Source organism: Lacerta agilis, chromosome 2 (assembly GCF_009819535.1).
Source record: "Lacerta agilis isolate rLacAgi1 chromosome 2, rLacAgi1.pri, whole genome shotgun sequence".
NCBI lineage: Eukaryota > Metazoa > Chordata > Lepidosauria > Squamata > Lacertidae > Lacerta > Lacerta agilis.
Window position 1 is genome coordinate 120,453,204 of NC_046313.1, and position 27,814 is coordinate 120,481,017.

The following is a 27,814-nucleotide window of genomic DNA, read 5'->3' on the forward strand; positions in this document are numbered from 1 at the left end:
GATGGGGACATGGATGGATGGAGCCAAAGAGGTATTGGGGCTTGCTCAGTTTGGGGGTGGGGGGAGGCAGGCAGGTGGATGGAGATGGAGAAGGGGAGCACCTTTCCGGGCTCCTCCACCCACCTTCCTGCTTGCGCCTTTGTCATGTGCAAGCAATTTGAGGTAGGAATACAGCACAGTTCCCCAGCAACCGCGATGTATTGACAGCTCAAAAGCTGTAAAACGAGGACCATGATCTGAATGCCCTTCCGATGTATGACCTCTTACTGATCCATCGTGCAGCACTAGAAGCTACGACTCTTTAAAGTAACCTGATCCTGCTTTGCAGTTTGAATTTAGATGAGGCCTCCCTGTGTTGCCTTTTTATTTTCTTTTCTTTTTGGAATAACTTTTTATTTGCTTTTAAAAACAAGGAACTGAGTCTTTTCATGACGACTGTATATCTCAAACATAGCAGAATAAATTTGCCAGAATATCAATAACATATAGTTCATCATTAGTGGTCAGTGTATGAGTTCTGGGTTCATGAATTGCTTTCAACAGAAACAAAAAAAGGGGAAACAGCAGAGAACAAAATATTCAACATCGCATAGCCAAATGCCTAGTCAGAACCTATTGTTAGTAATAGTCATTTTTCCACTTCTGTTAGCAATGTGTTAGAAGTGTGAGTAATACTCATTTCCCCTCTTCTGTTAGGAATGAAACTCATCATGAAAATGGCAGGGGGGTTCAAAGTGAGGAAAGAGATTTATGTATAAATCAAAATTTAGACCAACCAAATTGAGGCAACAGCTGATAGGGAGTGTGCAGGTGAAGATGTTGCTGTTTGTTTCACAGATGAGACGTGGACGTTGCTGGATCCTGACCTGAGACCTCAGCATAAAGAGGAGGAGAATTGTGGGATCGTGGACTCTCTCGGTAAGGCTCCCTTTAGGATCATAATATAAGTTTTGATTGGAGATGGAGTGGATTCCAGGGCTGAGCTGGAAAAAAATCTATCCCAGATAAAAGCCAAGCAATATGTCAGTTAATACCAGCAAACAAAAACAGTGAAAACTATAGTAAGGCCTCACATCTAATTCTCTTCAGTTCTTCCTCTATCACAAGCATTCATTAACTTTGTTCAATGATCTGGAGCTGCACTTCTTCCTGAGGCTCTAATTAGCTTCTCTCTTCATTGCAGATGGTGATAATTTGGTAGGGAAGAACAAAGGGCACCACAACAGAATCCACATAGCGGGGAAGTCATATAAATATTCAGAGTGTGGAGAGAACACACGTCAGAGCTCCCAGTCCACCTCCCATCAAAGAAAGAGCATGCGATGGAATAGCCTCACTTCACACGAAAGAACACAGAGTAGGGAGAAACTGTATCAGTGCAGAGAATGTGGAAAGAGCTTCAGTCGGAAGGAATATCTCACTTCCCATAAAAGAGTTCATACAGGGGAGAAACCATATCCATGCCTGGAATGTGGAAAGAGCTTCAGTCACCGCCAGAATCTCACTTCCCATCAAAGAATTCATGCAGGGAATAAACCATATCAGTGCTCAGAATGTGGGAAGAGCTTCAGTCGGAAGGGTCATCTCACTTCCCATCACAGAATTCATACAGGGGAGAAACCCTATCAGTGCACAGAATGTGGGAAGAGCTTCAGTCAAAGGGCCAATCTCACGACCCATCAAAGAATTCATACAGGGGATAAACCCTTTCACTGCTTGGAATGTGGAAAGAGCTTTCGTCTGAGTGGTGATCTCACTTCCCATCAAAGAATTCATACAGGGGTGAAACCCTATCAGTGCTTTGAATGTGGAAAAAGCTTCAGTATAAGCGCCAATCTCAATTCTCATCAAATAATTCATACAGGGGAGAAACCACATCACTGCTTGGAATGTGGAAAGGTCTTCGGTCGGAAGGAAAGTCTTACTTCCCATCAAAGAATACATACAGGGGAGAAACCCTATCGGTGCTCAGAATGTGGAAAAAGCTTCAGTCATAGCGCCTATCTCACTTCTCATCAAAGAATTCATACAGGGGAGAAACCGTATCACTGCTTAAAATGTGGAAAGAGCTTTCGTCTGAGTGCTGATCTCACTTCCCATCAAAGAATTCATACAGGGGAGAAACCATATCGATGCCTGGAATGTGGAAAGAGCTTTAGTTTCAGGCACAGTCTCAATTCCCATCGAAGAATTCATACAGGGGAGAAACCCTATCGGTGCTTGGAATGTGGAAAAAGCTTCAGTCGGAAGAATATTCTCACTTGCCATCAAAGAATTCATACAGGGGGGAAACCGTATCACTGCTTTGAATGTGGAAAGAGCTTCACTCAAAGTACGACTTTTGCTTACCATCATAGAATTCATACAGGGGAGAAACCCTATCAGTGCTTGGAATGTGGAAAAAGCTTCAGTCAAAGCAGCCATCTCACTTTTCATCAAAGAATTCATAGCGGGGAGAAACCATATCACTGCTTGGAATGTGGAAAGGGCTTCAGTCGGAAGGATAGTCTCACTTCCCATCAAAGAATTCATACAAGAGAGAAAACGTCTTAGTGTTTGGAATGTGGGAAAAGATTCAGTCATTGCCCACCAAAATTTCACTTGTTAAAAAGTCAATTTAAGATCTCACAGCAGAGTGAATTTTAGAATTATAGATTCAGAATCTAGTCCAACCCCCTCTACAAATCTCATTTCAAGCATCCATGACAGATGGACATCCAATGTCTTCTTAAAAAACCCCAATGAAGGTCCACCCCCTTCTGCGAGAGTTCCTTTTCACTGTCAGCTCTTACTATCAGACAGAAAATATTTAAAAAGACTTTGGAGAAGATTTCCGGTGTGATGGCCTATGGCGTTTGGCTGCTTTCCCAGGACACCGGACCCTAGTCGTGCAATTGAACAAGGTGAATCTGGGGATAATTATCCCTGTTGAACCCCGCGGGGATGGGGCGGACGTGCCTTCATCCACGGGTTGTCCAATATCTGCTGCTTGCTACAGTGGAATGCAGGGGTGCTGGGTGTTTAGCATTGCACGAATTGGAAACTCTCCAATGCCAACGCCATGAGTGGGAGCATTCCTGTTTTTCAACAAAGATTTGAATTCGGACTTTGAAAGGACTTTCCTCGCTCTGCTACAGAATATGTGAGGTGAGTGTCTCATCTTTTTTATACTTGCTACTGTTGGGCCAATGCCCTCCCTCACTTGTCTGAATGGTGATGAACTTAGCCCGTAATAGCAGAGTACAGCAGAAGTAGACTGTCGTTGGAACGCGCATCAAGATTTATTTACAAAAGAAAATAATACCGGTAAGTCAATAGGGCGAGGATCTGACTCATGCACCCGTATCCTTCAGCAAAAGCCAGATGCAAGCACCAGAGGGGAGAGGGAGGAGATATATGAATAGTTCCTGTTCTCACACAACAATATATTAGGTAATTAAACAAAACAAATAAATAAATAAAAATCCTTCCAGTAGCACCTTTGTTATTTAGTCTTTCAGTCGTGTCCGACTCTCCGTGACCCCATGGACCAGAGCACGCCAGGCACTTATGTCTTCCACTGCCTCCCGCAGTTTGGTCAGACTCATGTTGGTAGCTTCGAGAACAGTGTCCAGCCATTTCATCCTCTGTCGTCCCCTTCTCCTTGTGCCCTCCATCTTTCCCAACATCAGGGGCTTTTCCAGGGAGTCTTCTCTTCTCATGAGGTGGCCAAAGTATTGGAGCCTCATCTTCAGGATCTCTCCTTCCAGTGAGCACTCAAGCCTGATTTCCTTCAGAATGGATAGGTTTGATCTTGCAGTCCATGGGACTCTCAAGAGTCTCCTCCAGCACCATAATTCAAAAGCATCAATTCTTCGGTGATCAGCCTTCTTTATAAAATCATAGAATCATAGAGTCATGGATAACATTGCAAAATACCGATTTGCTGGATTCAGAAGGATATGACAATAGATTTGGATGGCACTCTTATCTTTGGTATGATAAAGTAAAGGCACATAGAGGTTTCTTGAACCATGTGATAAGGAGGGCCACCTTTGAAGTATGGGAAATAAACAAGAGACTTCTAGAGAACAAAACCCCGTGGTGGATCTCACCGATTGATGTACTTACACTAAAGAAAGTTAACATGGAAGGTAAAAGATCCACATATGGGGATTTGCTGATGAGAACAGAAAGAGGTTGGAAGATAAAACCATATCACCAGATTGAAGATGCTTTTACAGGATGGTTACAATATCACCAGGTGAATGATCTATTCTTAGAGGATAGAAAAATTGGTTTTGAAGATAAAAAATCTAGACTACAAACTGAGTTATTAGAAGGTAGAAGCAAATTGTTGACAAAAATGTATGATTTTTTATTAGAGTGGTATACAAAAGATGAGTTAACGAAATAAGTGATGATAAAATGGGCAAAGGATTTTGGGCATAATATTGAGTATGATGCATGGACAAAATTGTAGAAGGAGACTTTGAAATTTACTGCATGTGTAACTTTGAAAGAAAATGTATAGAAAGAGAGCCAGTGTGGTGTAGTGGTTAGGAGCGGTAGACTCGTAATCTGGGGAACCGGGTTCGCGTCTACACTCCTCCACATGCAGCTGCTGGGTGACCTTGGGCTAGTCACACTTCTCTGAAGTCTCTCAGCCCCACTCACCTCACAGAGTGTTTGTTGTGGGGGAGGAAGGGAAAGGAGAATGTTAGCCGCTTTGAGACTCCTTCGGGTAGTGAAAAGCGGGATATCAAATCCAAACTCTTCTTCTTCTTCTTATATAAGATTATGTATAGATGGTATTTGACTCCAGTTAAATTGTCAAAAATGTATAGAATGCATGATAAATTGTGCTGGAAGTGCAGACAAGAGGAAGGTGACTTTTATCACATGTGGTGGACATGCGATAAGGTTAAGGCATTTTGGGAGTCAATATATAACGAACTAAAGAAGATGTTTAAATATACTTTTCCCAAAAAGCCTGAGGCCTTTTTGTTGGGTTTGATGGGAGAAGAGATAGCTAAGAAGGATCAAAGACTGTTCGTGTATGCAACAACTGCTGCAAGAATACTTCTCGCCCAAAAGTGGAAATTACAGGAATTACCAACGATTGATGAGTGGCAGACAAAGATGGTCGAATATGCTGAACTTGCAAAACTGACCGGCAGGGTCAGAAACCAGGACGACTCAAGGTTTCAAAGAGATTGGAGTAAATTTGTGGATTATTTAAGATTGAATCGAGGAAGTTTGAAAACACTAGTAGGATTGGAATAAACCTTTGACATAGTTCAGTAGATTGAAGTGGTAAAAACTGCGCGATGAGAATGGACTAGAAAACCTGCTGACGAGAGGGAGGGGAGTCGTAGCTCAGCAGAGCATTGATTTATGTAATTTGTGTGTAGATGTTTAATTGGCTGTAATTTGATATAATTGAAAAATAAAAATTATTATGAAAAAAAAAGAATCATAGATTTGGAAGAGACCACAAGGGCCATCCAGTCCAACCCCCTGCCAAGGAGGAAACACCATCAAAGCATTCCTGACAGGTGGCTGTCAAGTCTCTGCTTGAAGACCTCCAAAGAAGGAGATTCCACCACACTCCTTGGCAGCAAATTCCACTGTCAAACAGCTCTTACTGTCAGGAAGTTCTTCCTAATGTTTAGGTGGAATGTTTAGTTTGAATCCATTGCTCCGTGTCCGCTTCTCTGGAGCAGCAGAAAACAACCTTTCTCCCTCCTCTACATGGCATCCTTTTATTTATTGAACATGGCTATCATATCACCCCTTAACGTTCTCTTCTCCAGGCTAAACATCTCCAGCTCCCTAAGCTGTTCTTCATAAGGCATTGTTTCCAGGCCTTTGACCATTTTGGTTGCCCTCCTCTGGACACGTTCCAGCTTGTCAGTATCCTTCTTGAACTGTGGTGCCCAGAACTGGACACAGTATTCCAGGTGAGGTCTGACCAGAGCGGAATACAGTGGTACTATTACTTCCCTTGATCTAGATGCTATACTCCTATTGATGCAGCCCAGAATTGCATTGGCTTTTTTAGCTGCTGCATCACACTGTTGACTCATGTCAAGTTTACGGTCTACCAAGACTCCTATATCCTTTTCTCAAACCCATTTGCTTTGGCCCAGTTCTCTAATCTGTTACGGTCATTTTGAAGTGTGAGCCTGTCCTCTGGGGTATAAGCCACCCCTCCCAATTTGGTGTCATCTGCAAACTTGATCAGGATGCCCTCAAGCCCATCATCCAAGTCATTGATAAAGATGTTGAATAAGACTGGGCCCAAGACAGAACCCTGTGGCACCCCACTAGTCACTTCTCTCCAGGATGAAGAGGAGTCATTGATGAAGAGGAGTCATTGATGAGCTCCCTTTGCGTTCGGTTAGCCAGCCAATTACAAATCCACTGAATGGTAGCATTGTCTAGCCCACATTTTACCAGCTTCTTTACAAGAATATTATGGGGCACATTGTCAAAGGGCTTGCTGAAATCAAGACAGGCTACATCCACAGCATTCCCTTCATCTACCAGGCTTGTAATTCTGTCAAAAAATGAGATCAGATTGGTCTGACATGACTTATTTTTCAGAAACCCATGCTGACTTTTAGTGATCACAGCGTTCCTTTCTAGGTGCTCACACACACATACACACACACCTGGCTCTCATTTGGAGGAGGAGTGAGAGACAGAGGCTCTTTACTTCTAGAATTGCATTTCCATGGCACCTCCTTTCCTTCCAGGAGCTCCTCATTCAACAACCCTGCGAGGTTGGCTGCTTGCATTTCACCCCCTTTCTAGCATTGCTGTCAGGCTAGAGCAAAACAGTGAGCTCTCGCAGCAGTCTGACTGGGACGCTAGCTCAGACAGGAAAGGGAGGACAGATAAGAGAGCTGCAGAAGAAAGCGAAGGAGGGGGCGAGCAGCTCAGAGAGACACAAGACACACCAGAAGATAGTCTTTCAGAGAATGATACCCCACCCCTCAGCATGCAGGAACGTTGAAGGGGTGGGTTACAAGAGAGGGGGGAGTTGACGTGGCTTAAGCGATGAGATGGTTGGACAGTGTTCTCGAAGCTATTAACATGAGTTTGGCCAAACTGCGAGAGGCAGTGAAGGATAGGCATGCCTGGCGTGCTCTGGTCCATGGGGTCTCGAAGAGTCGGACACGACTGAACGACTGAACAACAACAAAGCGACGTCAGAGGGTCAGGTTCTCACCTGGTGTTAAAGGAAGGAGGGACAATGTGGTAGAGCCAGATGAGTCATCATCCATGTAGCCGGCAGTCTTCAGAGCAGGGGGCTCCAGACCTGAGGCTGGATTGTTTTCTTCTTTTAATAAACTTCACCTTTCACCGATTGAATGCGTATGTGTCTGGTTGCTGCTGACAACTGCATTGTTTAGTGTGGCAGCACCTGCACCTTGGAACTCCACGCCTCTTGCAATAAAGCACGTGCCTTTGCTAGACTCTTTCCAGGCACCTGCTAAAAGCATTCTTGTTTAGGCAAGCACACCCAGATGCTTAGGAAACAAGTAATTTTAATCTTTTTTTAATATTTTAGCTTTTGTATGTTTTAAAGTAGGGTTGTTAATCTTTCTTGATTTTACTGCTGTGTTTTTTTGTATTGGTAAACAACTTTGCAGGTTTTTTAAAATAAATTTTATTAAATAAAGAATAAATAACATAACATAAGCAAAAACACAATCCATCCTGTAGATTTAAGTATCTATCCACAGTGGCCTACTTGTTATCAGAGGCCCAGGGAAGGGGCCATTTCGCAGGAGGTCTGCAGCTCTGTTCTCCCTTTGGATCCAGATGCTGCCATCGTTTTGGGGGAGGGGGCTTTGGATCAAGAAAATAAACCTTCAGATTGAGGGAGAAGTCACATCTGTTAACAGAGGATGTAGACAGACGAGAACATTTGCACATGGTGCCCTTCTGCATCTGCAGCAGCAAAACTGGACCACTTCATCTGTCCCAGATGCAACAACACATGTCTCTCCCCTATTCAGGCTAAACAAGTAGATGAACTAATGTGAAAGCAAATTTGAGAACTACCCTCAGGAAATGCTAAAGCAAGGATAAAATACTCCTTCTCCCAACCTTTCCAGACAAACCAGGAGGGATTATCAGGCATTGGGTAGCTTGTAGTACTAACAGAGGACATTGAACACAGAAATTTTTTTTTGGCTCACTAATAAAATTCTTACCATCCTGAGAGGTACTTATAAAACCTTATGGAAAAAATCCAGCTAGTCCTATCAAGCTACCCTACCCTAAGCCTTTGGGAATCTTGTCACAAGAGGAGCGAAAAGCTCACCTCTGCAGTTTATAAAGGGTAAACATGCCTGGTGTTCCGCCAGGGAAGCGGGGCTGCATCCGAAGAATTGAATGGTGAAACTACTCGGGGAAGGACGAGAGGGAAGAAGGAGCAGGAAGTGAGGGAAGCATTTGGCCCCCATTTCTAGAAAGCGGAACATCTGCCTGAAGTGGAGCAGCTGCTTTTTGGCAAGCGGAGCTGAAGAAAAGCTGTGCATGGACTTCTGTGTTTAATGCTCTGACATCCTCAAAGTTCCAGTGATATGTTGACTTCTGCCTGAAAGAACGCATCTCCTGACTTGGACGCCTAACTTGGAACTGTATCCCAAACTGCTCTCTTCTTGGTTTGCTGCTGGGATTCTCCTTGTGCGCTCTGGAATTTTGCAGCCTGGATCTCTCTTCGGATCTGATTCCTGTTCATCCCTGGCGCCTTCCCTTCCCAGGGAACGTGTGTGCTCTTGAGAAGGCTGCTTTAACCATATGTAGCTTTTTCAAAGCAGAGATCCAAACGTACATTGCAGAATACCAATGGGGAACCCCCGTCTCCCTTGCGGTTAGTCTGGATCAGAGGTGGGCTCCTTGTTGTAGATGGAGCCCCTAAGCACAGGCGCAGAAGGGGGAAAACTGCAGGCAGGGAGAGGGAGGAGTGGGCTCCGTGCCTTCAGCTTGCCAGGGTTAAAAGGAGCAGAGCTGGATTCCTAGAGGGGACAGGAAGTGAAGGGGGAGGGGGCAAGGTCCTCCATGGCTAGATTCCCTCCCTCCCACATCCGTTCCTGCAAGCAGAGAGGAGGTTATTTTCTTCTCTCTCCTTTGCAAAAGCTTCTTTGGTGCCCCTCCTGGAATCCGGTGAGCATAGCTGTCAAGTTTCGGATTTGAAAATAAGGGATCAGCAGTCTCACCTATCCCGGGGACAGTCACATGTCAGTGGTGGGCGGAGCCAGAAGCAAAAGTGGGCGGAGCAGCAATGTAAACTCCAAGCGGGCTCGGGCTCGGAGCGGAGCAAAGAGGAGGGCAGCCATGTGCTCCACGCGATGGAGCCCCATCGTCTTCTTGTCTGATCCCATCAAAACAGGACAGGAAGCAGTAGCTGCTCAAAAGCAGCCAGGCTCCACCCACCAGCTAACCCTGTTGGCCGGCTGAGGGGCTCGGCGGCAACGGATAGGGGCTGATGCAGGGGGAGGAATACACCCCCCTGTAAGCACGGGAAACGGCTCCCACTTGCTTTGAGGGCTGAGGCTTTTCTCTCAAAGTAGGTGAGGTCTTCCCACCCAGTCCCTGGCCAGCAGGGGAGGAGCTGCTTCCATTAAAAACGGGAAATTTAAGGGAAATAAAAAATAAGGAAGAGCAGTGGGAAACTGCTTGAAATAAGGGAGAATCCCGGGGGAAACGGGATACTTGACAGCACTGCCGGTGAGTGTCCTATCTCTTCCACCTGGGGGTGCAATGTAGAGAAGGGGGTCCCTGTTCATAGATCATGCGTGTTCTTCTTTTGGGGGAGGGGGCTTTTGCCCTGCGGAGGCCAAGCCATTATGGCAGGAAGGCGGCTGAGGACGTGAGCGCTGCCGCCCTCCTCCAGCCTAGGGTTGCCAGGTCTTCTTCCAAAAAATAGTGGACAAGCGGGGGGAGGGTGTTAAATTAAATTAAATTATATATTTTCTTACAAACATTCTAACACGTATTAAAATACCATCTCATCATAAAGCTTTTGAATTAAAAAATGTCCACAATTTTGTGTGTGTGGGGGGGGGAAATTGTGAACATAATGTGAAAAAGTGGACTGTCCACTCAAATAGTGGACACCTGGCAACCCTACTTCAGCCTAGAGGAGAGACCCCCGATAGTGTGGGACCCACGACACCCACATGGCATCTATGGGAGCAGCTGGGGCCTTCGGAAAAGGGCAGGAAAAGAGGAGCCACCTCCATGGGCTCCTGGGCCTGCCTGGGGGAATCCAGCTGCCCCCAAACTGGGGGGGGGGAGAGAGAGGAAGAGGGTGAAGGAGAAATGAAGGAGAAGCTGGGAGGGGAAGCAGCCAAGAGGGAAACTGGGGGGGGGAGGGGGACTCCCTCAGGAAAGTGGGTGACGGAGAGGAGGAGGCTAAGGGGAATCTGAAAGGGGATTGGCCAACTGTCCAATGGAGAGGCTTCTGATTGGTCCTGCTCTGGGATGGGAAATGGGGCCAGACGGTTCTGGGAGCCCAGTAGAAACTGGTTTTCTGGCAGGAAACACAGGAAAAGGATGGCAGGTGTCCCTCTTGCTTTGAACTGGGAAGAGTCCCAGAGGGAGTGGGGAGGGCCCGCCCTGAGCAACATGCGCCCCCCCACCCTCTCTCCACTATCCTGGGGCTTCCCCTTTCCTGGCTGTGGGTCTTTTAGGGGAGGAGCTCGCCCCTCCATCCTTCTCCCCCCCCAGTCGCAGAGCTGGAGGGTGTTTTTCTTGAGGGGGTGTCTTGATGGAGCCATTTCTGAGCCCAAGACACCTCCCGCCACTAGGCAGACTTTCGCCTCTTCTCCATCCCAGCCTTTCCTTGGGGTCCAGGAGCTGCTATGTTGGGGGAGGGGGAGAGCCAAGGTAACCCCCCCCCCATGGACACCCCCCTCTCCCTTGCGGTTAGTCTGGATAAGATTTGGGCTCCTTGGGGCAGAGTCCTCAGCACAGAGGGAGAAAGAGGGAGGGAAGGAAGGAAGGGGAGCAGCAGCCCCTTGAGCACAGGCGCAGAAGCAGGAAAACTGGAGGGAGGGAGGGAGAGGGGGGGCCGGGTTTGGTGCAGTCGACTTTGCAAGGGTTAAAAGGAGCAGAGCTGGATTCCTAGAGAGGACGGGAAGTGAAGGGGGAGTGAATGTTCTCCATGGCTAAATTCCCTCCCTCCCTCCCCCATCTCTGCCTGCAAGCCGAAAGGAGGCTGGTTTATTCTCTCGCCTTTGCAAAAGCCCCTCCTGGGCTCCGGTGAGTCTCATCTTTCTTGGGAAGAAGGGGGGTCCCAGGGGCGCAGGGAGGTTGCATGGGGGGTCCCTGTTCAGATCATGCCTGGTGGAGGGAAACCCCCAACTCAGGAGGCAGAGGGTTCTCCTTTGTCCTCTCTGTCAAGCCAGGGAGGGGGCCAGTTTGCAGGAGGCCTGCAGCTCTGTTGTTCCTTTGGATCCAGATGCTGCCCTCCTTTTGGGGGAGGGGGCTTTGGGTCGGGGAAATGTGGCAGGCAAATAAACCCCTATCCGTTTTGGGGATAAGTCACATTTGTTAACAGGCTGCAGCCAGAGGGGAACATTTGCACATTGGAGGAGCACAGAGAGAAGGAAAGCCCTTCTGCACTCTTCCATGGTCCCCCAAGACAGATGGAGGCCAACCAACCAACCATTCCCTCCCCTCACAATGCACAAGGGGGCTTTCCCTCCCCCTCCTGGTGCCCCTTGAGGCCATTGGGACGGTCCACCCCCCCCAGATGAAGAGAGAGGAGGTCCTTCCATCTGGAAAATGGGAATGCTTGCAAAGAATTATCTGAAGATGAGATTATTTTAGAAAATAAAATATTATTTTGTGGAATTCCCCCATTTACACAAAGATTAGCAACCATCATTTAAATACACAACAAAATTGTTTCAGAAAAGAACAGAGCAATGTGTAGAAGATCATCTTTATTCTCCCTTTCTCTCTTAGGGTCCAGTGTGTGTTTTGAAGACGTAGCTGTTCCTTTCACAGACTGGGCTTTGCTGGATCCTGACCCAAGAGCTCTGCAGAAGGAAGTCAAGGAAGAGAATCGTGGGATCGTGGACTCTCTGGTAAGGCTCCCTGTTGGATCATGAAATCAATTTCGAAATTCCATACAGATCTCTGTAGAACAAACTATTTTGAGGGAGCCCAATTGTGCCACATATAGCATCTGAGATCTGAACACACCCACAACTTTCCCTACATGGAAAACTATGAATAGGAGGGGTATCTCCTGTTTCGTCTGGGAATATTCTTCCACCAGTTCTGCCTTTTCAAACTATGATGAGGCTGGTCTGAGCTGCCCAGTCCTTCTTCAGTCTAGGCTTAAGAGATCTTAGGGACATGGAGGTATATCCTGTCAAATTTTCTCTTTTCCTTTCTGCATCTGTCTGTTTTTGGTTGAGCAAAGAAATGCCTGACCTTGGAGATGGAGTGGATTCCATGATTGAGCCAAATTAAATCCATCCCTGGAAAGAGCCAGGCTTTATGAATCTCCGGTTCCCATAAATAAATTCTATGATTCTATGATTCTATGAAATAGATTAGTAATACCAGCCAAAAAAGGCAGTAACTGCCTTTCCTTCTTCCTCTTTCACAAGTATTCATTTGCATTGTTCAATCATTTCAGGCTCAATTTCTTCCTCAGGCTAGTATTATTATTATTATTACTATTACTATTAATAATAATAATAATAATACTGCCATATACCCGCAGGTTGAGGTGGTAAACTGGAAAGGAAGAAACAAGAAAGGAGACAACAAGAAAATCCTCACAGTGGAGAAACCATATAAATTTTCAGAGTGGAGAGAATTTCAGTCAGAGCTCCCAGTCCACTTCCCATCAAAGAAAGCTCTTCATTCAGAAGGATAGCCTCACTTCACAGTGGGAAAGAACTACAGGTGGGAAGAAATGAGTGCTTGAAATGTAGAAAAAGCTCCATTCTTCACACAGGGGAGTGTTTGGAAAACGCTTCACCTGGAAAACGGGTATAAGGAAACTTGATAAGGAATTAAGGGGAAAGGGAGTGTGGACCCGGAGTGGTTACAAAATTTATGTTCTCTCCCTGACTGCCATTGACCCTCATCCAAAGAGAGTTTCTCTAGAGAAAGCACAAACAAAAATTACTCAATTTTATGTGAATAAGGAAAATGAGGAGGTGGCTAAGAAACAGCAGGAGCCAGATCCTATTACTGACCTTTTAGGGTATCTCTGCAGCTCTACCGATGAGCAGAAAGAGGTTTTGGGCCCAGCCAGCTCAACTGCTAAGTCATCTCTGGCATTGCGACTCAAGGCCGAATTCAGGCTAAACAAGTAGAGGAACTATTGTGAAAGCAAATTTCAAAACTATCCTCAGGAAATACTAAAACATGGATAAAAGACTCCTTCTCCCAACGTTCTGGGACAAATGAGGAGGGTTTATCAGTACTACTAACAAAGGACATGCAACACTTAAATTCCTTTATGGCTGACACTAATAAAATTCTTACCATCCTGATAGGTACTTGTAAAACCTTCTGGAATAAATCTGGCAGAGAGTGTAGAACCAGATAATAACAACAATATCTCTTTCCTACCATTAAAAATAGATCAACAAGGGAGGTTAAATTCCCCCTGGCAGGGGGTTGGGCTGGATGGCCCTTGTGGTCTCTTCCAACTCTATGATTCTATGATTCATCCACAGGGCAAACAATGGCAAAAGGAGGTCTAGTAAGTACAAAGAATAGCAAAAATGTTAAAAATTTCAAAATAGTGCAATATTAAAAAGTTGACTTGTCAGGATCTTCCCCAGTGCTGCTCATGAGTAACAACAAAGCCTCTTTTGAAAAACTGAAGCTATGTATTAAGCATAGCTATTTACAAGCGGAGCTAGTCAAAAACATGACCGTTCAATCACTATCAGAATCCGGAAGTACATTCCTTCGGCTACCTACCCAACACCAGATTTTCGGCACCCTGAAACGATGTCTCCTGGGTCCTCTAGCCCCCCTGCGCTGTGCCTGTGTTGGAAGCTGTGGGCTTCTGTCCGATCTTGTCTGGCTGGTGATGCTGGGTCTTTCAGCAGTGTCACGGAGCCCTTGCTCCGCTCCCTCGCTTGGAGACAATTCCTGTGATAAGCTGGAGGAGGAGGAGGAGGAGTCCGTTTGCAAAAAGGGCTCGGGTTCCCTATAGCTTCGCGAGCTGTCTCCCCTTGAAGAGCAGCTCTCCCTGCCCTGCTCCTGAGCAGGGCTTCCTCTCTCCCTCTCCTCGAGTAGCTGGGCCACTCCTGACGTGACTTAAAAATACTTTTTAACCTACTTGAGAGTAGCTCATGCTCTGGGTCCAGACAGAACACTTAAGAAGCTTGTACTGTACTGGAATCTGCACACCAGATCCCTATATCAATATGAAATGATATGCAAGATTATCAAATGGTCTGGTGTCCTGTCAGAAGCCAGGACCAAACCAACTAGGGAGAGGGTTTTGATAAACAAGAATTGGAAATTGGTGCGGTCTCAAAAGAAGCTACTTCTCTCAAGCTACCCTGAACCTTTGGGAATCTTGTCACAAGAGGAGTGTAAAGTTTGTGAATATAGTGTATAAGCACAGAGAATATCTAAGGAGGATCAGTCTCAGGATTATTCCAAAATGTGGCATCACCAGCTCCTCTGCTTCCACATACAGCAACACCTCCAAAAAGTCCTCAATACAAGGCATACTATCATTCTATAGTTGACAAAGATTCTGCAGGTGACAATCCTGACTAGCCAGCTGACCTGGACCCCAAGGAACCCCATAACTCACACAACCCTGGGTCCTTGCACTTGTGGAATCTGGGGAATGACCTACTTGACAGAAGTGAAAAGAATTGATTACACGCCATTTGTGTTCTGCCAGAAGAAGAAGAAGAAGAAGAAGAAAGAAATTATTTATTGTCATTGTTCCCTTTCGGGGAGAACGAAAGTACTCAGCTGCTCCATCCACCCAGATAGGACACTCCACACAAAATCAAAACAACTACAGAAACACTAATTAAAACAATACAGTATAACACAGCATAACAAGTAAGATTAGATGACTTTCAAAGTCCAGGCTTCCCATTCAAGGCCAAGATCGCTCTGGAGAAGAACCGGCTCCTAAGACGGCTTGTTCTTTTCTTGCCCTCATCGTCCTGTATCTCCGTTCCGACAGCAAGAGCTCGAAGAGACAGTGACCAGGATGCAATGGATCTTTTCTGTGGCACCTCGTGGCATAAATCTGCACTAAGGTGGAGAGCAAGCAGCCATCAATGCACTCTGCTACCTTATGAATGAAATCCCAGAATGAAATATTCTCCAGATTTGACCTCTGACATTTCTGCCTATTAAGTTTGAAGAAGGAACACAAGGGCTCATGCAAGCAAAACTTGACCCTTTGTGCTCCAGATCCAGCCCACCAGAATGAACCCTCTTTCCTACCAATTGGAGATGAAAAGCTTCCCTGATATTTGGTCCTCATGCAAGAGGCAAATACGGCCACAACATAGGATACTGACAACTGGAACGTGTCCAGAGGAGGGCAACCAAAATGGTCAAAGGCCTGAAAACGATGCCTTATGAGGAACGTCTTAGGGAGCTGGAAAAGAGAAGGTTAAGGGGTGATATGATAGCCATGTTCAAATATAGAAAAGGATGTCATGTAGAGGAGGGAGAAAGGTTGTTTTCTGCTGCTCCGGAGAAGCGGACACGGAGCAATGTATTCAAACTACAAGCAAGAAGATTCTACCTAAACATTAGGAAGAACTTCCTGACAGTAAGAGCTGTTGGACAGTGGAATTTGCTGCCAAGGAGTGTGGTGGAGTCTCCTTCCTTGGAGGTCTTTAAGCGGAGGCTTGACAGCCATCTGTCAGGAATGCTTTGATGGTGTTTCCTGCTTGGCAGGGTGTTGGACTGGATGGCCCTTGTGGTCTCTTCCAACTCTATGATTCTATGAATGGAATTGGATTAAGACTCGGAAAACAGGATGAAACAAAATTATCTCACCTTGAAATCTAGAATGCGGGAGGCCACACAAAATGTATAATTGACAATTGACTTCATAATGTATTTGAATCTGAATTGTAATTTGAGTTTGATAAAATGTGGTTTATATTGGATTCTAGTAATGGAAAAGTAATAAAAAATACTGACTAAATGAAAGAAAGTAATGGGGTTTCTGTTGGGAAAGAGTTTCCCCATTTGTGCTTCTCCAGGGGCAGGAGAATATCTGGGCAGGAGAATCCCTGCATGGCCTCTGAGGCTGCCTTTGCTTCTTCCTCTCTCCCAGGACCCAGCAGATTATTTTGGCTTCTCAACTCCTCACGAAGAATGAAAGAGATGGACCTTGCAAAGCTAGCGAGGATGGAAGGGGGAAGATGGACGGTGGATCTGGTCCGGCTGTCTCCTGCATCCCTCCTCTCAACCTCTGAGCGTTCCCTCCCAGGGACCTCCAAGAGATCTGGTGAGTTCCAGGGGAGTGGAGATGGGGACATGGAGGGATGGAGCCGGAAAGGTATTGGGGCTTGCTCAGCTTGGGGCTGGGAGGAGGCAGGCAGGTGCTGGAGATGGAGAAGGGAGCACCTTTTCGGGCTCCTCCACCTGCCTGCCTTCCTGCCTGCGCCTTTGTCATCTGCAGGCAATTTGTTTTTCTTTTTATAATAATTTTTATTCATTCTGTAAGATAACAGAATATCACATAGAATCATAGAGTTGGAAGAGATCACAAGGGCCATCCAGTCCAACCCCCTGCCAAGCAGGAAACACCGTCAAAGCATTCCTGACAGATGGCTGTCAAGCCTCTGCTTCAAGACCTCCAAAGAAGGAGACTCCACCACACTCCTTGGCAGAAAATCCCACTGAATCACATAATAACACATACACAATCAGAAAGTTAAAAAAATGATCACCCTCCCAAAACTAACCTACCTGTTCCAAACCCTCCCAATCTTTATTTCCCCCAACCCAGCTCTGCAGATGGCAGAGAAAACTACACTCTTTTATCTTCTCACACAAAAAAACCCAAGAATAAGCACCAAATACCTGCACCTCCCCACCTCAGAAGGAGGATGGGGAATCCCCAACCTAGAAGCATATTACAGTGCCAACCAAATATGCAATATAATCCCATATATACTAGAAGATGAGAGAAAACAATGGATATACCTAGAGAGGGACACAATTGAAAATATCTGCACCACAGCATACCCACTCCTCCCAAACAAAGAAAAATCCCCACAACACTTAACAGGTACACACAAACCATGCTCAAAGCATGTAAACAGAACCAGGCAAACTATCCCCAACCCCAACCCCACTAATCTCCCTGGTCTACCACCCATTATTCCACCATGCAGCACAAAACCTCCAAATAAAAACCTGGGAAACCAAAGGCCTATATCGCCCAATAGACTTTTATAAAAATAACAAACCTTTGTCAACACAAGAAATACAGGACAAACTAGAAGACACCCAAATGTCCTGGTTACCACAACACCAATTACATGCACTCTTAAACAATCCAGCAGTAAAATCAGCAGCAACTAGACCCCTGACAACCTTCGAAAACCTCATCCTAACGACAAAGGGACACGGCAGAGGGATGGTATCCACAATATACAAAATACTACTCAAAAATCCCACGAACTCCCTAGACACAATCAAAAAACAATGGGAGGATGACATAGGATACGATTATGAAATCAACCCCACCCAAGGACCAGAATGTAGTCTAAACCCCCCTTTAAATCCATATCACTGAAAAGAAAAGAACTCGCCCTGAAACTAACCTACAGGTGGTACCTACCACCAAGAAAATTAGCGCTAATACGCCCAGGAACCTCACTAAAATGCTGGAGAGGGTGCACCTCCACAGGCACATACCTCCACATGTGGTGGGAGTGCCCCAAAATCCAACTATTCTGGACAACAACCATACGAGAAATATGTAAGATAACCAAGCAAGTGCTAGAAATCACCCCAGAATTGGTCTTACTAAACATCTTCCAATACAACAATGCCCACTTACACCACAAAGAACTAATAACCCACCTACTCTTGGAAGCCAGAAACATCATAACCAGATACTGGAGAGACCTGTCAGGAGTAAGCATGGACCAATAGTACCAAGTAGTATGGGAAATAGCCTTACTGGAAAAATTAACCAGTAGGCTGAAACTGACACAGGGACAAACAGAAGAAGATGCCTTCACCCCAGTATGGCTCCCCTTCATCACACACACAGCCCAACAAGACAATGACAAAAATCCACTGACAGCATACAAATCAATATGGCTAACCTGACCCAAAACACCCACCAACCCCACTCACACAGGAAACCAAAGATCACCACAGCCAACCACAAATGAATAATCACACCCTATGCCAACCCTGACCTCTCTCACCACCAAAGGAGCACAAGCGAACAACAGAGAACCTGCACAAACAACGCTGACACCAAACCCTATATATATTAAGTAAAATAGAAACATTGTCACCCCACCCCACCCATCTCTCCACCCCGCCCACCTCTTTCCCCCTTTTCTTTCTAATGTCTCAACAAACGAAATTGATTTGTAAAAATGTTACATAGGGAAAAAAATACGAGAGAGACATTGCACTACCTTTGTAAATCATGAAAATATTTAATAAAAAATACTTAAAAAAAAGAAAGTTAAAAAAGAGAGAAGAGAAAAAATAATTTAAAAAGAATATATATATACATTTGTCTTACAATTACCTAACTTATTCTTAACATTATTAAGTGACTTCCCCCAATCCCCCATCTGAATTTCATCTATCTAATCTTCTTACACAGTTTCCAAACAGAGACCTCTTATCCACAATTTTTTCTTAAACCTCTATATTTAACCTATTTCCTAAAAATATTGCGAAACACCTCCTTAGGCAATACTTACAATATTTTTTCAGATACAATTTGAATTTCTTCCAGTCTTCCTCCACCGTCTCTTCTCCCTGATCGCGGAGTCTTCCAGTCATCTCAGCAAGTTCCATAATTGCAAGTAGTAATCTTGCAGCAGTTGTGGCATACAAAAAGAATGTTAAGTCCTTTTTAGGAATTTCCTCTCTTTCAATTCCAAGTAAAAAGGCTTCTGGTTTCTTAAAATAAAAGTGTCTTTCAACACTTTTTCATTTCATTATAAATCTTTTCCCAGAAGTCCTTTATCCTGGGGCATGTCCACCACATGTGGAAAAAGGTTCCTTTTCTTTCTCTACATTCCAGCATTTGTTATCAGATGTACGATGCATTTTAGCAAGTTTGACAGGTGTTAAATACCATCTGTACATCATTTTCATTATATTTTCTCTCAAAGCAGTACATGCAGTAAACTTGATTCCTTTTTTCCAGTTTCTCCCAGTCTAAGCATAATATTGTGCCCCACATCCTTAGCCCATCCTATCATTACAGATTTCACTTGTTCATCTTTCGTATGCTATTCCAACAATAGGTTATACATTTTGGAAAGATTTTTACTCTTCATGTCCAACAATTCCGATTCCAATATGGATTTTTCTGATTGAAAACCAGTATTTTTATTATCAGCCTTGAACATTTCATTAATCTGGTGATATTGCAACCAATCAATTATTTTATCTTTAAGTTGTTCATAAGACTTTAATTTACACTTATCAACTTCCATCAAGAGATCACTATATTTCAATCACTTGGTTTCCATATTTAGTCTTTTATGGGCCTTGGCCTCTAATGGTGAAATCCACCTGGGTGTTTTTCTTTCTAATAAATCTTTATATCTATTCCATACATTAAACAGTGGTTTTCTGATTATATGTTTTCTAAAACCACTATGGGCCTTTATCTTATTATCCCATAAATAAGCATGCCATCCAAATACATTATCGAATACTTCCAAATATAAAAGATCAGTGTTTTCCAATATAAACCATTCTTTAAGCCAACAAAACACTGCAGCTTCAAAGTAAATTTTTAAATCTGGCAGGGAGAAACCTCCTTCTTTCACATCTGTTAATAGCTTATACTTGATTCTTCCTCTGCCAGATAAATTTAGATAAAACTTTTTGCCATTCTTTGAAGCATTTCATGTTATCTATAACAGGTAACACTTGAAACAAAAACAGCATTTTAGGCGAGACATTCATCTTTACAGCAGATATTCGACCCGAAAAGAAAATTCAGATTAGACCATATATCCAAGTCTCTTGATTTCATTCCACAACTTACTCTTTATAAAAAATTCCTTCCAGGAGCACCTTAGAGACGTACCAAGAACAAATCTAGTTGGTCTCTAAGGTGTTACTGGAAGGAATTTTCTATTTTGTTTCAACTACAGCAGAGCAACACGGCTACCTACCTGTAACTATAATTATCTTTATAAAGATTCAATTTTTTTGCAGTCAAATTCACACAAAGATATTTTACCTTTTTAACAATATTCAAACCAGTGATCTCCTCTAACCTGGCAATCTCCTCAATAGAGAGATTTTTTGCCTAACACTTTGGTTTTACTCTTATTAAATCTAAAACCTGCAAGTTGTCCAAATTCTTGTATTAATTCCAGTGCTCTACTTGCACTGGCTTCCGGATTCTGCAATGTCAGCACTATATCATCAGCAAAGACTTTTAATTTAAATTGCTTCGACCCTACCACAATACCTTTTACTTCCTCATTTTTCCTTAGCATATTCAGCAACACCTCCAGGACTGAAATAAATAATAGAGGGGAGAGTGGGCACCCTTACCTGGTTCCTTTTTCTGTTCTTAGTTCCTCTGATGGAGGGATGGAATCAGAGAGGTACTGGAGCTTGCTCATCTTGGGGGTGGGGGAGTCTGGTAGGCAAAAGGAGTTGGAGGAGAGAACCTTTTCAGGCTCCTCCACCTGCCTACCTGCAGGCAAATAGAGCTAGGAATACAGCACAGCTCCCTGGCCACCACGATGTATTGGCAGTTCAAAAGGTCTAAAACCAGTACTATGATCTGAATGCCCTACCAGTGTCAGACAACTCACTGATCCATCGCACAGCACTGTCCTCCCAGTTGAATGACATGACCCAGGGAGAGGGCGGAAAATAGGGGAAGTGAACAACTGGCTTCGCAAATGGTGCAAACAGGAACGGTTTGGATTCTTAGATCACGGTCTGCAGTTTCTTGAAGATGGACTTCTGGCAAGTGATGGGCTGCACCTCACAAGGGTTGGAAGGAATGTTTTTGCCATGAAACTCAAAAACCTAATCAGGAGGGCTTTAAACTGACTTATGTGGGAGAGGGAGACAGTGGTCCTGAAGGTAGGAGTCTATCAAGTACTGAAGATGATCATCCAAATGTAAAGGACCAAATGGAGCAAACAGCACGCAGACCTAGTGGTGGGAGGAAAATATCCTTAAATAAGAGCCATGGGGGATCAATGGTCTTCAATGTCTGTATACTAATGCACAGAGCATGGGAAATAAACAAGATGAACTTGAGCTCTTGGTACAGAAACTAAATATGACATAATAGGCATCACTGAAACCTGGGGGATGAGTCTCATGATTGGAATGTAGTAATAGAGGGATACAATCTATTTCAGAGAAATAGACCAAACAGGAAAGGAGGAGGAGTAGCATTATATGTCGGATGTGTATACCTGTGAAGAGATCCAGGATTTGAAACTCCAAAGCCAAGTTGAGAGTATCTGGGTCAAAATTAAGGGAGAGAAAAATAACAGTGATCTCATTGTGGGAGTTTACTATAGACCCCCAAGCCAAACTGAGGACACAGATGATGCCTTCCTGGAACTGATGGCCAAGCATTCAAAAGGAAGTGAGATAGTAGTAATGGGGGATTTCAACTACCCTGATATTTGTTGGATGTCAAACTCAGCCAAGAGCATAAGGTTGAACAGATTTCCTCACTGGCCTTGCAGACAATTTCATTGTCCAGAAAGTGGGAGAAGCAACAAGAGGATCAGCCATTTTAGATCTGGTCCTAACCAATAGTGATGACCTGGTTAGTGGGGTAGAAGTGGCAGGTTCATTAGGTGGGAGTGACCATGCTCTACTGGAGTTTATTATACAGCGGAAAGGAGCAACCAAGCATACTAAGACTCAAATTCTAGACTTTAAGAAAGCCGATTTCAGAAAACTTAGGGAAATGCTGGGTGAAATCCCATGGACAGAAATACTAAAAGGGAAGGGAAGTTCATGATGGTTGGGAGCTTGTTAAAAGGGAGATATTAAAAGCACAACTTCAGGAAATACCAGTGAGACAGAAACATGGAAGGTGCCTAAAGAAGCCAGGGTGGCTATCTAAGAACTTTTAATTGACTTAAGATTTAAAAGGGATATGTACAAAAAATGGAAAAAGGGGGAACCACCAGAGAGGAATTCAAACAAATTAGCCAGTACGTGTAGAGACAAAGTCAGAAAAGCTAAAGCACAGAATGAACTCAGGCTTGCTAGAGAGGTTAAAAGCAACAAAAAGGGCTTTTATGGGTACGTCCGTAGCAAAAGGAAGAACAAGGAACAGTGGGGTCACTTAGAGGAGAAGATGGTAAAATGCGAACAGGGGACAGAGAAAGGGCAGAACTCCTCAATGCCTTCTTTGCATCCGTCTTCTCCAAGAAAGAAAACAATGCCCAACCTGAAGAATATGGAGCAGATGATTCAGCAGGGGAAACATAGCCCAGAATAAGTAGGAGGTAGTACAGGAATACGTAGCTAATTTAGATGTATTCAAGTCTCCAGGGCCAGATGAACTACATCCAAGAGTATTAAAAGAACTGCAGAGGTGATTTCAGAACCACTGGCAGTAATCTTTGAGAATTCCTGGAGAACAGGCGAAGTGCCAGCAGACTGGAGGAGGGCAAATGTTGTCCCTATTTTCAAAAAGGGGGAAAGAGAGGACCCAAACACTTACCCCGCCCAGCTCAGCCAGACATCAATACCAGGAAAGATTCTAGAGCAGATCATTAAGGCAAACGGTCTGTGAGCACCTAGAAAGGAACGCTGTGATCACTAAAACTCAGCATGGGTTTCTGAAGAATAAGTCATGTCAGGCTAACCTGATCTCATTTTTGAACAGAATTACAAGCATGGGTAGATGAAGGGAATGCTGTGGATATAGCCTACCTAGATTTCAGCAAGGCCTTTGACAAGGTGCCCCATGATATTCTTCTAAAGAAAATGTGGTCTAGACAATGCTACCATTCAGTGGATTGTAACTGGCTGACTGACCGAACCCAAAGGGTGCTCATCAATGGCTCCTCTTCATCCTGGAGAGATGTGACCAGTGGGGTGCCACAGGGTTCTGTCTTGGGCCCAGTCTTATGCAACATCTTCATCAATGACTTGGATGATGGGCCTTGAGGGCATCCTGATCAAGTTTGCAGATGACCCAAATTAGGAGGGGTGGCTAATACCCCAGAGGACAGGATCACACTTCAAAATGACCTTAACAGATTAGAGAACTGGGCCAGAGCAAACAAGATGAATTTTAACAGGGAGAAATGCAGAGTACTACACTTGGGCAAAAAAAAATGAAAGGCTGGGTGACACCTGGCTTGAGAGCAGTAGATGTGAAAAGGATCTAGGAGTCTTGGTAGACCACAAACTTGACATAAGTCAACAGTGTGATGCAGCAGCTAAAAAAGCCAATGCAATTCTGGCCTGCATCAATAGGAGTATAGCGTCTCGATCAAGGGAGGTAATAGTACCACTATATGCTGCTCTGGTCAGACCTCACCTGGAATACTGTGTCCAGGTTCTGGGCACCACAGTTCAAGAAGGATACTGACAGCTGGAATGTGTCCAGAAGAGGGCAACCAAAATGGTCAAAGGCCTGGAAACGATGCCTTATGAGGAACGGCTTAGGGAGCTGGGTATGTTTAGCCTGGAGAAGAGAAGGTTAAGGGGTGATATGATAGCCATGTTCAAATATATAAAAGGATGTCATATAGAGGAGGGTGAAAGGTTGTTTTCTGCTGCTCCGGAGAAGCGGACACGGAGCAATGGATTCAAACTACAAGAAAGAAGATTCTACCTAAACATTAGGAAGAACTTCCTGACAGTGAGAGCTGTTCGGCAGTGGGATTTGCTGCCAAGGAGTGTGGTGGAGTCTCCTTCTTTGGAGGTCTTTAAGCAGAGGCTTGACAGCCATCTGTCAGGAATGCTTTGATGGTGTTTCCTGCTTGGCAGGGGGTTGGACTGGATGGCCCTTGGGGTCTCTTCCAACTCTAGGATTCTAGGATTCTATGACTCTCTAAAATAACCTGATCCTGCTGTGCAGATTGAACGCAGATGGGGCCTCTGTGTGTTGCCTTTTCCTTTTCCTTTGGTATAACTTTTATTTGCTTTTTAAAACAAGGAACATAGGAATAATAAATGATACAAATATGTAGATTGAGTCTTTTCATGAAATTTATATATCTCAAAAATAGAATAAATTTGCTAGGTAATCTATAACATGGTTCATCATTAGTGGTCACATCTAATTATCTTCAGTTCTTCCTCTATCACTAGCCTTCATTAACATTGTTCAATGATCTGGAACTGCACTTCTTCCTGAGGCCCTAATTAGCTTCTCTCTTCATTGCAGATGGTGATGAATTGGAAGGGAAGAATAATCTCACTTCCCATCAAAGAGTTCATACACAGGAGAAACCCTATCAATGCTTGGAATGTGGAAAGAGCTTCAGTCACAATAAGAGTCTCACTGCCCATCGAAGAATGCATACAGGGGAACAACCCTATCGGTGCTTGGACTGTGGAAAGAGTTTCAGTCAAGGGAACAATCTCACGACCCATCAAAGAATTCATACAGGAGATAAACCCTATAAGTGCTTGGAGTGTGGAAAGAGCTTCAGTCAGAGGAGCAATCTCACTTCCCATCATAAAATTCATTCTGGGGAGAAACCCTTTCAATGCAGAGAATGTGGGAAGAGCTTCAGTCACAGGCTGAGTCACACTTTGCATCAAAGAATTCATACAGGGGAGAAACCCTATCATTGTTTGGAATGTGGAAAGAGCTTCAATCGGAAGGATCACCTCACTTCCCATCAAAGAACTCATACAGGTGACAAACCCTATCAGTGCTTTGAATGTGGAAAGAGCTTTCGTCTGAGTGGTGATCTCACTTCCCATCAAAGAATTCATACAGGGGAAAAACCGTATCACTGCTTGGAATGTGGAAAGAGCTTTCGTCTGGGTGGTGATCTCACTTCCCATCAAAGAATTCATACAGGGGAGAAACCATATCGATGCCTGGAATGTGGAAAGAGCTTTAGTCTCAGGCACAGTCTCACTTCGCATCAAAGAATTCATACAGGGGAGAAACCGTATCACTGCTTTGAATGTGGAAAGAGCTTCAGTCAAAGGACGACTTTGGCTTCCCATCAAAGAATTCATACAGGAGGGAAACCATATCACTGCTTTGAATGTGGAAAGAGTTTCAGTCAAAGTACGACTTTTGCTTCCCATCACAGAATTCATACAGGGGAGAAACCCTATCAGTGCTTGGAATGTGGAAAGAGCTTCAGTCAGAGGGCGAATCTCACTTCCCATCAAATTATTCATACCAGGGAGAAACCCTTTCAGTGCTTGGAATGCGGAAAGAGCTTCAGTCACAAGCTGAGTCTCACTTTGCATCAAAGAATTCATACAGGGGTGAAACCCTATCAGTGCTTGGAATGTGGAAAGAGCTTCAGTTACAGTGGGAATCTCACTTCCCATCAAAGAGTTCATACAGGGGAGAAACCCTATCAGTGCTCAGAATGTGAAAAGAGCTTCAGTGTGAGGGCGAATCTCACTTCCCATCAAAGAATTCATACAGGGGTTAAACCCTATCAGTGCTTGGAATGTGGAAAGAGCTTCAATCGGAAGGGTCACCTCACTTCCCATCAAAGAGTTCATACAGGGGACAAACCCTATCAGTGCTCAGAATGTGGGAAGAGCTTCAGTCAGTATGTGAATCTCACTTCTCATCAAAGAATTCATACAGGGGAGAAACCCTTTCACTGCTTGGAATGTGGAAAGAGCTTTCGTCTGAGTGGTGATCTCACTTCCCATCAAAGAATTCATACAGGGGAGAAACCCTACCAGTGCTTCGAATGTGGAAAAAGCTTCAGTAAAAGCATCAATCTCACTTCTCATCAAAGAATTCATACAGGGGAGAAACCCTATCACTGCTTGGAATGTGGAAAGAGTTTCAGTCACAGGCAGAGTCTCACTTTCCATCACAGAATTCATGCAGGGAAGAAACCCTATCAGTGCTTGGAATGTGGAAAAAGCTTTAGTCACGCCAAGCATCTCTCTTCCCATCAAATAATTCATACAGGGGAGAAACCCTATCAGTGCTTCGAATGTGGGAAAAGGTTCCGGGAGGTCTCCAAGCTCACTTCCCATCAAAGAATTCATACAGGTGAGAAACCCTATCAGTGCTTCGAATGTGGAAAAAGCTTCAGTCACGGCAACCATCTCTCTTCCCATCAAAAAATTCATACAGGGGAGAAACCCTATCAGTGCTTCGAATGTGGGAAAAGCTTCCGTCAAAGCAGCCATCTCACTTTTCATCAAAGAATTCATACAGGGGAGAAACCCTATCAGTGCTTGGAATGTGGAAAGAGCTTCAGTCGGAAGGATAGTCTCACTTCCCATCAAAGAATTCATACAAGAGAGAAAACATCTTAGTGCTTGGAATGTGGGATAAGATTCAGTCATGGCCTACCAAATAATTCATACAGGGTTGAAAGCATATCAGCACATGGAATGTGTATAAAATTTCACTTGTAAAAAAAGTCAATGTAAGATCTCACAGCAGGATGAATTATAGAATTCCAACCCCCTCCAGAAATCTCATTTCAAGCATCCATGACAGATTGCCATCCAACTTGTTCTTAAAACCCCCCAATGAAGGTCCACCCCCTTCTGCGAGAGTTCCTTTTCACTGTCAGCTCTTACTATCAAAAAGAAAATATTAAAAAAAGACTTTGGAGAAGACTTCTTGGTCATGGTGGCTAGTTTGGAATCTGCTGGATTGATTGCTTCTGTCGACAGGTGTCTTTTATACAGGTACTGTAATGAGCTGGGATTACAGGTAAGACCTCTCCATTACAGCAGGTGCTTCTGTACCACGTAGCCTGACATCTGGCTGGTTGAAAGGGGATCAAATCTGGCTGGTTGCAAAGGGATTTAATACTTATTTCACTCATTATAATGCACATCAATCTCTGACTTTTGTCTTCTGGGCTTCTCTGTTGTTGTTCTGTCTCACAGCTGCAATAAACCTACCATTAAAATTATGGGCTAGTCATTTCTTTGTCAGAGGGCAAACGGGCAAATTTAGCAGGGGATCAAATACTTTCCCCCCTCACTGTATATGTTTATACACACACACACACACACCTCTGACAGAGGGGGAGAGAGAGAGGCTCTTCTAGAATTGCATTTCCATGGCACCTCCTTTCCTCCTAGGAGCTCCTCATTCAGCAACCCTGCAAGGTTGGCCGCTTGCCTGTCACCCCCTTTCCAGCACTGCATTGTTTAAGTCAGCACCTGCACTTTGGAACTCCCCGCCTCTTGCAATAAAGTACATGCCTTTGCTAGACTCTTTCCAGACACCTGCTAAAAGCATTCTTGTTTAGGCAAGCATACCCAGATGCTTAGGAAGTTGAAGTAATTTTAATCTGTTTTAACATTTTATCTTTTGTATGTTTTAAAGTAGGGTTGTTAATTTTTCTTGATTTTACTGCTGTGGTGCTTTTTTCTATTGGTAAACAACTTTGCAGGTTTTTAAAAATAAATTTTATTAAACAAACAAACAAACAAT

General features: G+C 44.2%; 1 protein-coding gene across 1 annotated transcript; it reads left to right on the plus strand.

The window, feature by feature from the left end:
* The first annotated feature begins 910 nt into the window (after window positions 1-910).
* Window positions 911-27,005, plus strand: LOC117042268 (zinc finger protein 850-like). Its single transcript, XM_033141799.1, has 6 exons — window positions 911-918; window positions 1,184-2,332; window positions 22,405-22,411; window positions 24,699-25,533; window positions 25,618-26,215; window positions 26,462-27,005. The coding sequence occupies exons 2-6, from the start codon at window positions 1,318-1,320 to the stop codon at window positions 26,674-26,676; spliced, it is 2,670 nt and encodes an 889-aa protein (XP_032997690.1). The 5' UTR covers window positions 911-918; window positions 1,184-1,317; the 3' UTR covers window positions 26,677-27,005.
* Window positions 27,006-27,814: the final 809 nt, after the last annotated feature.

Excerpts from the sequence above, each read along its gene's own strand:
- LOC117042268 (XM_033141799.1), top strand. The coding sequence starts at position 1,318 with ATGCGATGGAATAGCCTCACTTCACACGAAAGAACACAGAGTAGGGAG. Across the intron at positions 25,534-25,617 it reads GAAAGAGCTTCAGTCAGAGG|CTGAGTCTCACTTTGCATCA; the intron begins GCGAATCTCACT and ends TTCAGTCACAAG. Across the intron at positions 26,216-26,461 it reads CAGTCACAGGCAGAGTCTCA|ATCTCTCTTCCCATCAAAAA; the intron begins CTTTCCATCACA and ends GTCACGGCAACC.